Source organism: Candoia aspera, chromosome 15, assembly GCF_035149785.1.
Source record: "Candoia aspera isolate rCanAsp1 chromosome 15, rCanAsp1.hap2, whole genome shotgun sequence".
Taxonomy (NCBI): Eukaryota; Metazoa; Chordata; class Lepidosauria; order Squamata; family Boidae; genus Candoia; species Candoia aspera.
The window spans coordinates 15,041,563-15,055,965 of NC_086167.1; the positions used below are offsets into that span (position 1 = coordinate 15,041,563).

General features: G+C 49.6%; 2 protein-coding genes across 2 annotated transcripts in view; one reads left to right on the forward strand and one right to left on the reverse strand.

Moving 5' to 3' along the window:
- IFT81 (intraflagellar transport 81) overlaps positions 1-407 on the reverse strand; it is a 29,347-nt gene extending 28,940 nt beyond the window's left edge. Inside the window, exon 1 of the mRNA XM_063315655.1 lies at positions 316-407. The gene's annotated coding sequence lies outside the window, so the exon portion shown is untranslated. The remainder of the gene's footprint in view (positions 1-315) is intronic.
- Positions 408-1,600: 1,193 nt separating this feature from the next.
- On the forward strand, positions 1,601-12,241 carry P2RX7 (purinergic receptor P2X 7). The gene is made up of 13 exons (XM_063315637.1): positions 1,601-1,762; positions 2,811-2,943; positions 3,652-3,723; positions 4,196-4,268; positions 4,378-4,474; positions 5,183-5,263; positions 5,486-5,615; positions 7,417-7,553; positions 8,803-8,896; positions 9,314-9,379; positions 9,666-9,782; positions 10,299-10,397; positions 11,626-12,241. Exons 1-13 carry the CDS (start codon positions 1,638-1,640, stop codon positions 12,103-12,105), a joined length of 1,704 nt encoding a protein of 567 aa, XP_063171707.1. The 5' UTR covers positions 1,601-1,637; the 3' UTR covers positions 12,106-12,241.
- Positions 12,242-14,403: the final 2,162 nt, after the last annotated feature.

Genomic DNA, 14,403 nt, shown 5'->3' on the forward strand with positions numbered 1-14,403 from the left:
ACTGGCCCAGGTTAGGAACTGAGGTATTTGGGGCTGGCAGTTGTGTCACCCCAGTTGTGCGTCACCCCCAGGAAATCCCACCTCCCTCTCAGGACGAAAAAGGGCTGCCTCCCTCTTTTCCCAAGCCATGGGCCCCTGCCCCTCCGCCCTTCCTCTGCTTCCCCACTGCATGCTCCTCGGGGCCCAGCCCAGCTCCCTCCCAGTCCGGGGAAGACAGCTAGGAGGAAGCGGGGCCCCTCAGCGCCCCCTACATGTTAGCAGGCGCAGAGGGGCACGACGACCCGCGCCTCCCCTCCGCTCGCGCCCCTTCCCCACCTTGCGAAGCGCCCAGTCGCCTGGGCCCTTAGCGACGGTTGCTAGGCTACGGCGGCGGGCCAGTTCCGCTCACGTGACCGGCGTGGCGGCGGCAGGAGGGAAAAAGGTGCGGCTTGCCGAGCGCGCGCTTCGGAACGGAGGACGCGCCCCTTCCAGCCGATGACGCGGAGTGGGGCGGGTCGAGGGTCGGGATGGGGCAGGGGGCGGGGAGGTCTGATAGCGCCTGCGCGGTGCGGGGGAGCGCATTTTTCCCTCCCCCGTATGGAAGAAAGGAAAAAAACTTTCTTAAAAATGAAGGGGAAAAAGAGGATTCGGCGGGGTCGAGGGTCATTTCGCTGTCAGATGAACTCGGTCTCCCCCTTCCCTCTCCCATCAGAAGGGGCGGACTACAACGCCCAGCATCCACAGCCAGTTGGCCGAGGATTTGGGGCGTTGCATTCCAATGCATCCCCTCTGGGTTGTAATGGGGATGACCGTATGCAACCCAGCGTTTAGTCCAGCTAGGCGATTTCTAAAAGACTAGGGCACCTGGATAGCCCTTGGAAGGGAGACCACGAGGAAATCCTGCAAAAGAGGAAGGGAAGGGCAAAGTGCTTCCCTGTTGCTGCCAAGCAAACTGCCTGAAGGCTCCTGGGTTTGGCTCAAACGGGGGTGGGGGTTGGGGTGACCGGATCTTTGATTACCTGAAGACCAAAAAGTCAGAAATGGGGGGGGGGGCGGAATGATTTAGGACATGAAACAAATAATTAGTCCGTTTCAGCGGGGCAGAAACCTGCCTTGCTCTGCTTCCCTCCCCATACTGTAACACTATCCTAAAATTAGGATTAGGAAACTTCAGGGGAACTCATTGCTGTATTTATTGGGGTCCCCCAAATGGGACTGCGCAGGAACCCCCCATCTGGATTTGCCCTGGGCATGCAAAGTATCCAGAAGGCTTTCTCTAAAATCAGAGAAATACAGCCCGTTTCCTGCCAAGATGGCTGGCTGTGCCTCTCCGTTCCCTTTCAATGAAGCTTGAACAATGCCAAGTTCTCGACAGTAACTGCAGCTTCCTCGGATCCAGGAATAAGCTGGAACCGAGCACTTCAACTGCACCCTGCCCTCCCCATGCTGGATAAAAAGCTGGGGAGAAAAATGTGCACTGGAGCCACAAGCCTTCCAGGGAGAGGAATGAGCGTTCTGGGGAACTCGTCTCTCCCTAAATTCCTCACTGTGCCTTTAAAATCTGCTGTGTGGTTTTTAATAGTTGTTTCTGCCCAAGGCCAAGGAGCTGCACACTTCGGTGCAAAACTAGACACTGGAAGAGATCATAATCTACCAGGATGGCAGCCTGCTGCAGCTTGAAGAACGTGTGCGAATACGAAACGACCAAAGTGGTGCGCATCCAGAGCGTTTTCTACGGGAGTGTGAAGTGGGCGATCCATTTGGTGGTTTTGGTGTACGTCTGGTAAGTGGGAAAGGGAAAGTCTGGATCAACCAGGGGGCGATGGAAGCAAATGGGGGAACTGGGTTGCGCGTATCTCCAGGTCAGTATGTTTAATAACAGCCACACAACAATTTGCTCTCAAAAGCAGACCTCAAATCAGGGCTTCCCAACCTTTTCCCTTCATTACCCCAAACCGCTGATCAGAAAGTCCTTTTCACCCAACATAGGTAAAACACTTGAAGTCAGATTAATGGGTTTGTTTGTCATTACCCAAAGAACAGCCACTTTTACCCAATTTGGGATAGTTTACCCAGCCTTGGCAAGCACTGCCTTGAATGTTGGCTTCAGCAGGGACTTTCAGTAGACCTGCTCCCCACTCATCTGATAGTTCCATGAATATTGAAGACGTTAAGATATTGTGAGATCCTTTTGGGGGGGGCTTTGCTGCCCCAAACATAATAGAGAAATTGCCAGGAATCTGTTGCCGTGGGAAAGCCACATATATTCATTTTTAGGGTGTCCAAAGTTTGTCAGGTTACATGTGGTACACTGAGTTATTGTTATGATCTCTGATGCCTGTTGGGTACATGGGCTGAGCTGAAAGAATGCATTTTCAGGTAAGTGCGGGCACAATCACGGTTTAAGGAAGTTGGTTCCCAGAACGGAGACACTTTTCCACTTGAGCTGAGCAGATTTTTTTATGGGATCTCCCCACTTCCAAGCGTATCATTCAATGGAAGCTGTTTTCGTCCAGACAAGTGCAGCTTTGTGACTTTGGCACGTGAACTTTCCACCCACACAGAACAAATTCACTGATGTAACCGGCCACTCTGAAAGTCCCAGCTTCTGGATTTTAGTGCAGTCCAAATGAATTAATAACAATCCACCAACCTAGGACTCTTGCGCATTCTTTTAAGCCACGTTTTGCTTAATATATTTTGTTGAAGCAAGATCTATGATATGCTCAGCAGATAATCAAGTCCTTTCTAAACCTCATTTCTCTCCTCTGTGAAATGAGCACAAAATGAACCCACCAGGTCAGGCCCTTTCCGTTGTTGTGCCTCTTCAGTGTCGTCCTTGTGGCTGATCGGCGCTATCAGAAGAAAGATTCGGTCATCAGCTCAGTGCACGTGAAGGTGAAGGGAGTGTCACAGACTGACACAAGGGTTTGGGACACGGCCGAATACACAATCCCTGGGCAGGTGAGTCTTCTTTTGAAGGCAAAGGAGGAAACTGTCAGGTTCCCAGTGAAGCGAAGAGTTGAGCCTCAGGATGCAAAACGTATTAGAAAAGCCATCCAGGAGGAATGGCTGGCGTTTGCCACTGATGTCCCCCCATCAGCCTCTAGAGCAGTGTTTTTCAACCTTGGCAGCTTTAAGATAGGTGGACTTCACTCCCAGAATTCCTCAGCCAGCAAGGGTGGACTACAGCTCCCAGAATGCAACCATCATGCTGGCTGGGGGATTCTGGGAGTTGAAATCTATCCATCTTACATTTGCCAGGCTCAAAAAACACTCCTCTAGAACATCTGCTGCTTGAGGCTGTGTTATTACAGTAAAGCAAGACATAATGTGGTTTTTTGCTTTTGGTTTAACGTGTTTGAACCAAACCACTTTCTGATTTGGCCCACTGTGTGAAGCCAGTTTCCCCTACCCACAGGTAGGGCTGGCCCTGCCTGTTTATTGCAGACTGGGATTTAGCCTCACCTTCCCCCCCTTCTCCTCCCCCAAACCAGGTAGCTAGAAAAAAGACAAGCCTTGACCCATTTTTCAACACCTTGTGCTCTTATCCTCCTGGCTTCTGAATCTTTTCGAACGAAGCAGCGTAAGATTTTAAAGTCATTGTGATAGAACTATTTTTCAGCAGACTGACAAAGTTAATCCCCCTTTTCCCTCTGTTCGCTCGTTTAGGGAGTGAATTCCTTTCTAGTGCTGACCAATATCATCATGACTGAAAACCAGATCCAGGGGCTTTGTCCTGAGGTACCAGCGTTTCAAACCTGATCTTAATACCTGGTGGGAAAGGCAAGAGACAGCTACTCATTTGGGCAAATGATGACATATATATGTTGGGAAACGGGTCACGACTAGCCCAGCGTTCCTCTTTGCGTGATTTATTCCATTCCCCTCTGCCAGAAGCTGGCAAGGTAGCCTCTGGGCTGGGCCTCATTCTGTATGTTTACAGGCTGGCTGTGGAAAGCAGGGGCATTTTGTGAACTGGGGTGGGATCTCAGGAACACCAGGCTGGGGAGGTATCCCTCGAAATGAGCTACTCCCCGTGAGCCATCCTGGAGAAGAAAAAATAGCTTCATGAAAGAAAGGGTGGATTGAGGCTATGAAAATATGATCAGGGTGCAGCCTGTTGCGAGGAAGACCGATAAACCTAAAAAACGGTACGTTTGGGGGACTTAAATGGAACCTCGTAATAGACGTTTTTCCCCTTTTCCTGGTTCAGTTTCCTATCACCAAAGCAGTGTGCTCCACCAGCAAGAGCTGTACGGAAGGCCGTATGGATCCACGGAGTAACGGTAAGAGAAAGCATGCTTTGGGCATGTGGCATCTTAAATTCCTTCCTGACGAGCTGTTTCCTCTCCAGATAATGTTCCTTGAATGAGACGTGGTTTCTTCCCTCTGTAGGAATCCAGACAGGCAAATGTGTGAACTATAACAGCACCGTCAAAACCTGTGAGGTTTCCGCTTGGTGTCCTGTGGAGTCAGTTAAAACTGCCCCAAGGTAAAACAGTGTTTTTCTTAGCTACTCCTGTATCCTGCTTTGCTATATACAGGTAGTCCTCAACTTATGACCATTCGTTTAGTGACTGTTCAAAGTTATGGCACTGAAAAAAAGTAAATTACGACCAGTCCTCGCACTTACGTCAGTTGCCACGTCCCTGTGGTCATATGATCAAATTTCAGGCACTTGACATCTGGCATATACAGCATTTATGACGGTTGCAGCATCCCAGGGTCACATGACCACCATAAGTGACTTTCCCAGCTGGCTTCCGACAAGCAAAGTCAATGGGGGAAGCTGGATTCGCTTAACGACCACAGCAAAAAAGGTCATAAAATCAGACATGACTCACTTAACAACCGCCTCGCTTAGCAATGGAAGTTTCGGTCACCACTGTGATTGTAAGTCAAGGACTATCTGTACTGCAGGTTAATCTGAGACAAGTCCCCTTCATAGTACTAAGGCAGTGATGGTGCCTTAATTGCTTCCTGGATAGATGACTGCAGGGTATTTTTGAGGGCCACCCTTGAAGACTGTCCAGAAATGGCAATCAGTGCAGACCCTGCAGGTTTCAGGGCGGGGGGGCGTTTTACAGACCCCAACGCCCAGCTGCTTGAATAGGCTCCCGGCTAAAGTTATGAAATGGCGTAGTGGTGGCTGTGACTACTTAGCAAGTGAGAACTGATCTGAATATCTCCATCCTCCCAGGCCAGCCATCCTGAAGAGTGCTGAGAATTTCACCGTGCTTATAAAAAACAATGTCCACTTTCCAAAATTCAACTATACAACGTAAGTAGCATCTTTACCTGGGGCGGCAGTGTTGAGAGGGGCAGTCCCTATTTCTCCCTCCCTGGGAAACGGATCCCCGATGGCGATTTTTTGCTAAGATGCGGGGAAGCCTCTAAAATCTGTGTCTGCCTGCGTCGCAAGACCCTGGATCCCGCGCTTTATTTAAAAAGCCGCATTTGTGTGGCCAGGCAAATAAAACGGCTTCCCCTCCGTTCCCTACAGAAGGAACGTTTCACCGGAATTTAATACTTCCTGTATATACAGCAAGCACAAGGCCTCGCTTTGTCCGATTTTCCGTCTGGGAGATATTCTTCAAGAGGCAGGAGAGAACTTTTCAGAGGTGGCTGTTGAGGTCAGTGGCATTTTGGAAGTTGCAAGAGGACTTGCCCGTTTTCTGCTGCTCTTAGCTTGAAGGACTGAGTGAACAAGGGCAAACGCTGGATTAGATCAGTGTTTCTCAACCTGGGCCACTTCAAGCTGTGTTCTTCAATTCCCAGAATTCCCCAGCCAGCAAGGCTGGCTGGGGAATTCTGGGAGTTGAAGTCCACACATCTTCAAGTGGCCGAGGTTGGGAAACACTGGATTAGACTGTGAAAATGAGGATTCAAAAGGAAAGAGAGCTGTTCTTGTTTAGATCCATCCTGAAAAAACATCCCAACAAGCTGTCTTAATGTTATCTCACCTGCCCTTTAGGGATGATAGTTCCCTTCTAAGCCATGGTGAAAGGGGAAAGGTCCCCTGTGCAGGCACCAAGTCACGTCTGACCCTTTGGGGGGACGCCGCCTTCGCGACGTTTTCTTGGCAGACTAGAGCGGGGTGACGGCTATGTTTACATGAATTCCAGAACGCCCTGCTGCTGAATGTGTTTTACCACCATTTAAAACTCTCAGTTTAATGGACCTTGGTTTAGTGAATTTCTGATACAGTAGACCGCACACCTCACCCTTTGTCATCCCAAAGTTCATTGCTGGTGAGATGGGCACCAACGATACAAATTCAGATTTAACAGCCTTCAGGTTTCACATGTACCCTTTTCCCACAGAAGGGAAATTGAAATGCAAATTCCACTGAAATGCAGATTTGTGGACTATAATACGGTTGAATCTTCAGCACTCTTATTGTGGAAGAAGATGGGCTCCTTCCAGCCACAGGAATCTTGGCACTCTCTGTGCTGAAGGCTTCCAGGAAGCGGTAGGATTTTTCAGAGTATTGAAACACAGGAAGAGGAGTGGGTCGTGGAAATGTCGCTGAAGGCGTTTTTGGGCACAAGGAGCAAAGTTGGAGCTGTCGGAGGAGGCAGAAGATTGCTGGAGGAGAAAGAGACAGAGACGTGGACTTGGAGAAGCAAAGGTCACCGGCAGAGATGCATCTGGATATACGGAAAGAGATACGGGGCAGGGAGACGTCAGACCTTGAGGATAAGAGGAAGGGATTGTGAAAAACACCGGAGCAAACCTTGTAGGACTTTAGGAGGAACCTCATGTGGTCAGAAAGACAAGCCAGTGAAATTCAGAGGTCTTGGAAGAACTCAGGAGGAGGAAAAATGGGAAGCAGAATCCATATTCCACCCCCCAGGAGAGTTCCGTTACTCGACGGGTTACACATTATCCTTCCCTCTGGGTCTCCATAAAACTTTCTTGTTCCAAGCAAGCCTAATCTGTAGCCCGCATTTATAGGACTGTAGTTCACAATCTTGATGGGGGGGGGCTTACACACACCTTCCGCTTAGGTATCCTCCCCCCTTCAGGGTGATGGTGGGGTTTTTCCTGCACAGATGAGCTATACGGCATCTCCTCCAGCCAGCAATCAAGGAAGCTGAATTGGAAGTAGCCCCCCACCCATCCACTTTCGTGATTAGCTTTGCTTCACGTGGCAGAATAAATCAGATATTTTTTTTGATTGCGATAAATGCTTCCAGCCAGAAAGTAGGTCACGTCTATATCATCTAAATGGCTTTCTAGTTTTCCCCCCTTGTTTTGAGAAATTGACAGGAGGCAGTTGCAAAGCTGCTGCAACAGCTCCTTGTGCAAATGCGGTTCGATTTATACGCAGCAAGTCTGTAAAATGGGGAAAATCGGGAATGCCTGCTAAAAGCCCGCTCTCGCCGGCTCGGCCCCTCTTGCAAACTTACTTCTCTGATGCTCTTCTCCAAGGGAGGCATTATCGGCATTGAAATTAACTGGGACTGCAACCTAGACAAATGGCTGCACCGCTGCAGGCCGAGCTACGGTTTCCGGCGTCTGGACGACAAACGAACCAGCGAAGCCTTGTACCCTGGCTACAACTTTAGGTAATAGATATTCAAGCACTTGTGGTTCTGAGATTCTTTTTCTGGATATAGCAGGTTGGGAGGGAGGATCTTGCAGGGTCCGTTTTATTTCTGCTCACGACATTTCCACATGATGACCATCTACAGTTGTGCTGCTACAGCATGCTGGACATCCTATTTTCACGGCTAGCTTCCATTGTAACAGTCCCTTTGATTCCTGCTGGTCCTGCTGTGTTTGCATGTGAGGACACAGCAGTCCTCCTCCTTCCTCTTTCATTTCCCTTTCCGGTAAGTGCCAGAGCAGGGTTTCTCTACCTTTTGACCCTGGAGGAACCCTGGAAATGCTTTTCAGGCCTGGGGGAACCCCTGCAGATTCAGGCTCAAATATAGAAGTTACAAAATTATTATATGTGTTTCATGGGTAGGCCTGCGTGTGTGCATTCTCAGTGTTCTTGAACTAAAAGTAAAGAATAAAACTTACCTCCTTATTGTGAAGTTGCCTGAATTTGAAATAATTCTTTAAATGAACTGTGATCTCCCAGGGAACTCCTAGGGACCTCTCGCGGAACCCGAGGGTGCCACGGAACCCTGGTTGAGAAGCCCTGGGCTAGAGTCTTTAAGAAATGGATTAAATAAATTTCCTTGAAGCTTGCAAAGCAAGAGTTCATAATCAGCATCTACTAATAAGTTGGGTTCACACATTATCACCCAGTTCTCAAGTGGCCTGTTTAGAATTGGCAGTGGATTGTAACTGATGCTTTATGGTTTAGTGAGAGGTCTGAATCCCAGCTTTGATGTAATGGTCTTCTCCAAGCTGTTGCCTTGTTGGCTGGGGATTCTTGGATGTTAATTCCAAACATCCAGGAAGCCCCAGATGGGAGACCACAGTAGAACCAGGATTGCTGGCTCTCTGGAGCAGCTGGGCAAGACAGAAGAGAACACTTTTTAGCTGGTCAGCAAACGGATATCGCATCCCTCCTCAGTTCTTCTTTGGGGTGCTTGGCAGAGAGCGCTGATGATGCTCCCTAGCCTGGCATCGAAACCTCTGCAGGGAAACAGCCAAGCTCAGAGAACACGAAGAGCCCAGGAGTTCAACCCTGAACTATATAGATCAGTGTGCTCAACCTCGGCAACTTTAAGATGTGTGGACTTCAACTCCCCAGCATGGCTGGCTGGGGAATTCTGGGAGTTGAAGTCCACACATCTTAAAGTTGCCGAGGTTGAGCAACACTGATACAGATTCTCAATTCTTCCTGTCTGGTTGTTCTAGATTTGCCAGGTATTACAAGAGGGCCAACGGAAAGGAGGAGAGAACCCTAATGAAAGCCTACGGCATCCGCTTTGACATCCTTATCTTTGGCATGGTAAACGCAACTTGGTTTTCCTCCCCGCGTCTGAATTTTAGATGATAAAAAACACACAATTCAGAGTCCAGTGGAAAATGTCCATCCTGCCTTTAGCAGTTCCATTCCAGGGGGTGTGGGTTGCAAGTCAGTAATTAGTGTGGCGATCCCAGTTGGGGTATGTCTCTGGCAGCCCCTCGTCCCTCGGTGAAGCCTTGGTCCCGAACACGTTCCCCTCGCCTCTCCTTGCTGTTCAGATGAGAAGGGAAACTTCCATTGGTGGGATGCCAAGGGCAGCAAGGAGAAAGAATCGGGGTTTTGGATCTGCAGGCTCTAAATCGAGATCCTCCTGAAGGCCACACAAACATCCTAGCGGTTTTCTCTAATGTGGCGTCCTTCAGGCGTGATGACCATCCCTTTTGTTCTCATTTTCCAAAGGCTGGGAGGTTCGACTTCTTTGAGCTGCTGGTGTACATCGGTTCCGCGCTGTCCTACTTTGGCCTGGTAAGAGAATTTTCTACCGCAGGGTCTCGGGGTGAGGAGGGGTCAATGTCTGCAGTGGATGAATTGCCCCGCCCTCCCGCTGGGATTCAAGAACGGTGGCCTTCCTTGCTGATATTAGGAGGCCCAGCTCAGCTCAAAAACGTAGTTTTTGATGGTTTTGTTGAACGCGTGTTGGTCGTGCTTTTGTGCTGTTATATTTATTGGCTTAAATTACAAAATCGTTACACGGTTTTGTTATGTTTTTAGAAGAATGCCTGTACAATAATCCACAGTATTGTCTTTGCAGGCTCAGTTAGTTGTTGATTTTCTTCTTACTTCATATACATTCCCCTGCTTCAAATCCAGCCCAGTGAAGGAGTATTACTACAATAAAAAGTACGAAACAGTACTGGGACCAAGATGGGTAAGAGATGCAACTCATACTGACATCACTCCTTGTAGACAGAGCCAGGAGGTTGGTTTCACTGCAGGAAAAGGGTCATACTCAGCATCAGGAGGGGATCCCAGATCTTCCCTTATCAGCCAAACAGATCATGTTATGGCTGTAATGCTGGGTGGAAACCCCTCCATTGTGGCCTGTAAACTGTTTACAACACGGGAGTACCACAGTGTTACCAGTAAATGCTGGGTTGCTAGAGGCCTGTGATCCTACTTTCCTACATCCCCATTAATGAGTCCAAGGCAATGTGGACAGTAGTGGCAAAAGAATCGTTACGTGTCTATTGATAAATGCTTGTTCCGTCGCTACTGATAGGCAGCGTATCCCCTTTTTCTCTGTTTTTGCCGTCCCGGGAAAGAGTTTTCTTGCATTGGCGCAAGATGGAAACTTCAGCTGTTAGTAATTGTGGAATGCCAGACCTGTCCAGTAAAATACTAAGTTCTGATATGCAAGTTTATTTGGTTTTCTTCGGCTGGGCAGACTGTGTTGTACGTGACCTTCCTCGATGGGCCGCACATCTTGATGATCGACAAATGGCTGAGGACCAGTTTGCAGAATATCAAAGGGGAAATTATTCACGTGAGTTTGGAAACTTCCTTTATCTGTGGCCGGCCTGGGTACGTGCCTAGAGATTTGTGAAGAGATTAAACGTGCTCCGAGGCTTGACAACAGTGCCCTATGATGCCAAGCCACAGTTTAGTATTACAGTGAAACATCCTAGCAAGCCTTGGACTTCTGTGCTTCCCTTTCTCTTCTCCAGTGGCCACAAGGAGGAGTTTGAAAGCTATTTTCAATTAACTACTGCTTGCTTGTTGTTCAATGCTAGACCCTGCAGCTAATCTTAATCTCAAGGAGCCAGCTTCAGCAATATTTTATAATGAGTTGGCTTGGGGCAACTAATCGGGCTTGAGATAAATCCCAGTTTAGGTCTGGATGACACTCTGATTGGGGTGAATACAACCCACAAGTCTCTGTGTGGCTCATTCTCATTATAGGAACCTGCACATTAGCCGCTGTAGGAAAGGACCCGGAACTTTGGACTGGCCTAGAAAGGCCTTTGGTCGAATGGTGCCCAGATTTTCACAGGCCTCCAATAAGGCTGGGTTGAAACACAGAGTGGGGAAGCGTTTCCTTCGTAGTCCTCACAGTCACATTCCCTTCCTGAATCGCTCCCTTTGAAAGTGCCTCCCTTTTGGGAAGAACTATCACCCACCAGTATGAAGCATAACATATTGGGCAAGTCTAGATTTGCATGTGCATCCCCCCTCTCGCAGGAGGTGCATCGGTTGCCGATCTGCTTCTGGGTCCAATTCAAGGTGCTGCTGATCACCTTTAAGCCCTGCATGGCTTGGGGCCTGGTTATTTGAAGGACTGCCTTTCCCCAGTTCCATCCACCCAACCCACCGGATGGGGGAGGCAGGGTATGTTACGGGTCCCCCCCCATTAAGGAGGTCCATCTAGTGGGACCGAGAAGGAGGGTCTTCTCCGTGGAGGCTCCCCCCCTCCCGTGGAACATCATCCCCATGGAGATAAGACTGGCCCCAGCTTAATACTCTTCCAAAAGGCGTGGTTGACGACGTGGTTTTGCCAGCGGGCCTGGGGATCCCAGACTGATACGGAACCCATCCAGCAGTTTGCTTGAATGTATTGCTGTTGCCAGGGGGGTGGGGGTGGGGCGTTTCGCATTTGGGGTTTTATTTCTATGAGTCACCGGGAGTGAGTTGGGGGCGGCTATATAAATTCCTTTAATAAAAAAAAAAATGTAATAAAGTAACACCATCACGTGGACGCTGTTTCTTGCCTGCAGAGACGCCGGGGCGAATTTGTGCCGGCTCCCAAGCTTCCGCATCCAGACAGTCCGGTCTGCCCCCCAAACTCGGAAGAGCTGCAGCCCCTCCAGACTCGAGGGGAGAAGCCTTCCTTCCGCGAGCGCCCCTCGTGGTGCAGCTGTGGGGAATGCCGGCCGGCAGGCCCCTTCTGGGAACAGCTCTGCTGCCGAAGGACGGGCGGGGCGTGCATCGCCGGCGCGTCTTTGTTCGAGCAGCTCGTCCTTTCCCGATCAGTGCTGGAGTTTGTTCTTCTCTACAAAGAGCCCTTACTGGACCTGAGGGCGGAGGGTTCCCACAGGCGCTTTCGGCACTGCGCTTACCAGCAGTACATCCGCTGGCGCTTCGGGGAAGGCGAGCTGGAAGCCCGGGCCGTGATCCCAAACTGCTGCAGGTGGAAAATCCGGGATGCGTTTCCTAGCGAGAGCGGCGAATACAGCGGGCTCGGGAAGAAGAAGTAACCGCTGGCGGCCGCTCTGCGGTATGGTGGACGCGCTCCCGTGCCGATTAGACAGCTTTGCCCGCTCCTTTTCAAAAAGGCTGCCATTTGTGGCTCTGCCATAATCTTTGCTCTTCAGCGTAACGATATTTAGACCAGTGTTTCTCAACCTTGGCCGCTTTAAGTGGTGTGGACTTCAACTCCCAGAATTCCCCAGGCAGCCATGCTGCCTGGGGCATTCTGGGAGTTGAAGTCCACACCACTTAAAGCGGCCAAGGTTGAGAAACACTGGTTTAGACTATTAGATAAGGTGAGGGGAGATGCGGGTTCCAATCCCTGCTCAGCCACGAAAATCGCTGCAAGGCTTTGCACCACGTTGCTCTTGCTCAGCCTCACCTACCTCACCCAAAGGCCATTTTACATGGCCCAGGTTTCTCATGTTTAGGCGACTGAACTACTGAATCAAGCCTGCTTTTTTTTCCCAGAAATTTAGCAGCGGTTTACAGGTGAGAAAGGTCTCCCTTGCTAATCCAGTTTGTCTTGGTTGTCGTCCAAGACACACAAAACCATCCCTGTCTTGGTTTATTTTGTTTTGAAGCCATTTCTGCTTGTCCTTTTCCCATAACTCAGCTGTCACCGACTGGCTTCTCAGGGAGTGGGGAAAAAATGCAGTGGCCTTTTCTCTTTTTACTCTTGCTTCCTTCTGAACGTGGTAAACCAACTCTCGCATCTGATTTCATCCCTAACAGCACGTTGGTGCTGTAAAAGTCTACACAGGAAGAGACTTGGCCCCGCAGATTTTTCATGGATCGCCGTGCTTTGCTTTTTTTTGGTCATTTGGTGGCCTGGCGCAAAGGACAGCTCTCTTCCAGCCCACAAAACTTGTCTAGCAAGCGATTTCGTGTGGTTTCTATTTATCAAAAGTAATGGAGCACACACAATCCACGTTAAGGCACCAGGCTAGGAACCAGGAAATGGTGAGTTCTAGTCTTGCCTGAGGCACGAAGCCAGCTGGGGGACCTTGGGCCAGTCACTCCCTCTCAGCCCTAGGAAGCAGGCAATGGCAAACCACTTCTGAAAAACCTTGCCAAGAAAACTGCAGGGACTTGTCCAGGCAGTCTCCAAGAATTGGACACATTTGAATGGATTAAAAAAAAAACATTTCTGCGCTGATGTACTTGTTTCAAAATGGAATCTATTTCTCATTTTAATTTGCCATTTTAATTTTTTTTTGCAATTCATTTTCTTTTAATCTCATTTTGCAATAAGGACTATATATTGTTGCAGAGTTCCTACATTTCTGCCTTTTTTACAGTATGCTTATGTGAATTCCCTGTGCACAGTACAGATGGAAATTAAATTTATAAAAACAAATAAAAGATCCTATGTGTGCTTAAGTTCAACTGACAAGAAATCGTAAAGCACGATGGAAATAGTTTGAAAAAAAGTTGTGTACCAGCAATTCCAGGCGGCATTTTCAGGGGGTTTGTTCATTTAGCCTTACCTGTAAGAGAGCCAAGAGAAGGCCGGGCAGTTGGCCAACTGTTTTGCTGTCACAGAAGGACTGACGGGGCTTTCCCATAGAACTGGCCACCTCAGATAGGCGTGTCCGTGTGCCTGGGATCAGAGTCACTCTCTGGATCCATATTTACTCTGGAGTGAAATAAGCTGCACGGCCAGGCTGAACCACAGGTAAGCACTCGTAGGAATACAGGCCAAAGGATTATTTCACGATTAACAGGTGCCTAAGATTTGCAGCCTCGTTAAGCTGGTGATTTACGGGGTTGCCTGATTAGCTCAGGCTCAACACCACATAAGCAAATTAAAGAACTGGCGAGCTACGGTGGGCGGTTCAGGAATTATTCAGAGAGGATTTTGACCCTCTGAGGTGCCCACTTTATTTTGGCCAGCTTTCTGGCCCCAGAATAGCAACTGCCCCGCCGAAGGTGCGGGCTCCGGCTTGGTGTCCCGCAGGTCGCTCCGGCGATGGGGCCGCCTGGGCGCCTCCCAGCGGTTTCCGCCAGAGGAAGCGGGCTCCGCTCTGGAGGTGCGGCGCGCCCCAGCAGGAACCGGGCCGGTGCGGTGCCCTCCTCATCGCCCGCCCCTCCGCCCTCCTCCTCTGGTGAAGCTGGACTTCAGCTCCCATAAGCCTCTCCTGGCCGTAATCGGGGTCATACGGTATCGCATCTACTCGCATTCTGGGATTTTAAATCAGTGACTGCGCAGAGGAGTTCCGGGGAGGATTTGAGGGCTCCTTTTCGCTTTGTTGCCTCCGCAAGCGGAAAAAGTCGCCCGGCTGCGGGAAGCCCCTTCTCCACCT

Coding starts and splice junctions, on each gene's coding strand:
- P2RX7 (XM_063315637.1), top strand. CDS start 1,638: ATGGCAGCCTGCTGCAGCTTGAAGAACGTGTGCGAATACGAAACGACC. Junction 3,724..4,195: donor TCCAGGGGCTTTGTCCTGAG/GTACCAGCGTTT, acceptor TTCCTGGTTCAG/TTTCCTATCACCAAAGCAGT. Junction 9,783..10,298: donor CAGTACTGGGACCAAGATGG/GTAAGAGATGCA, acceptor TCGGCTGGGCAG/ACTGTGTTGTACGTGACCTT.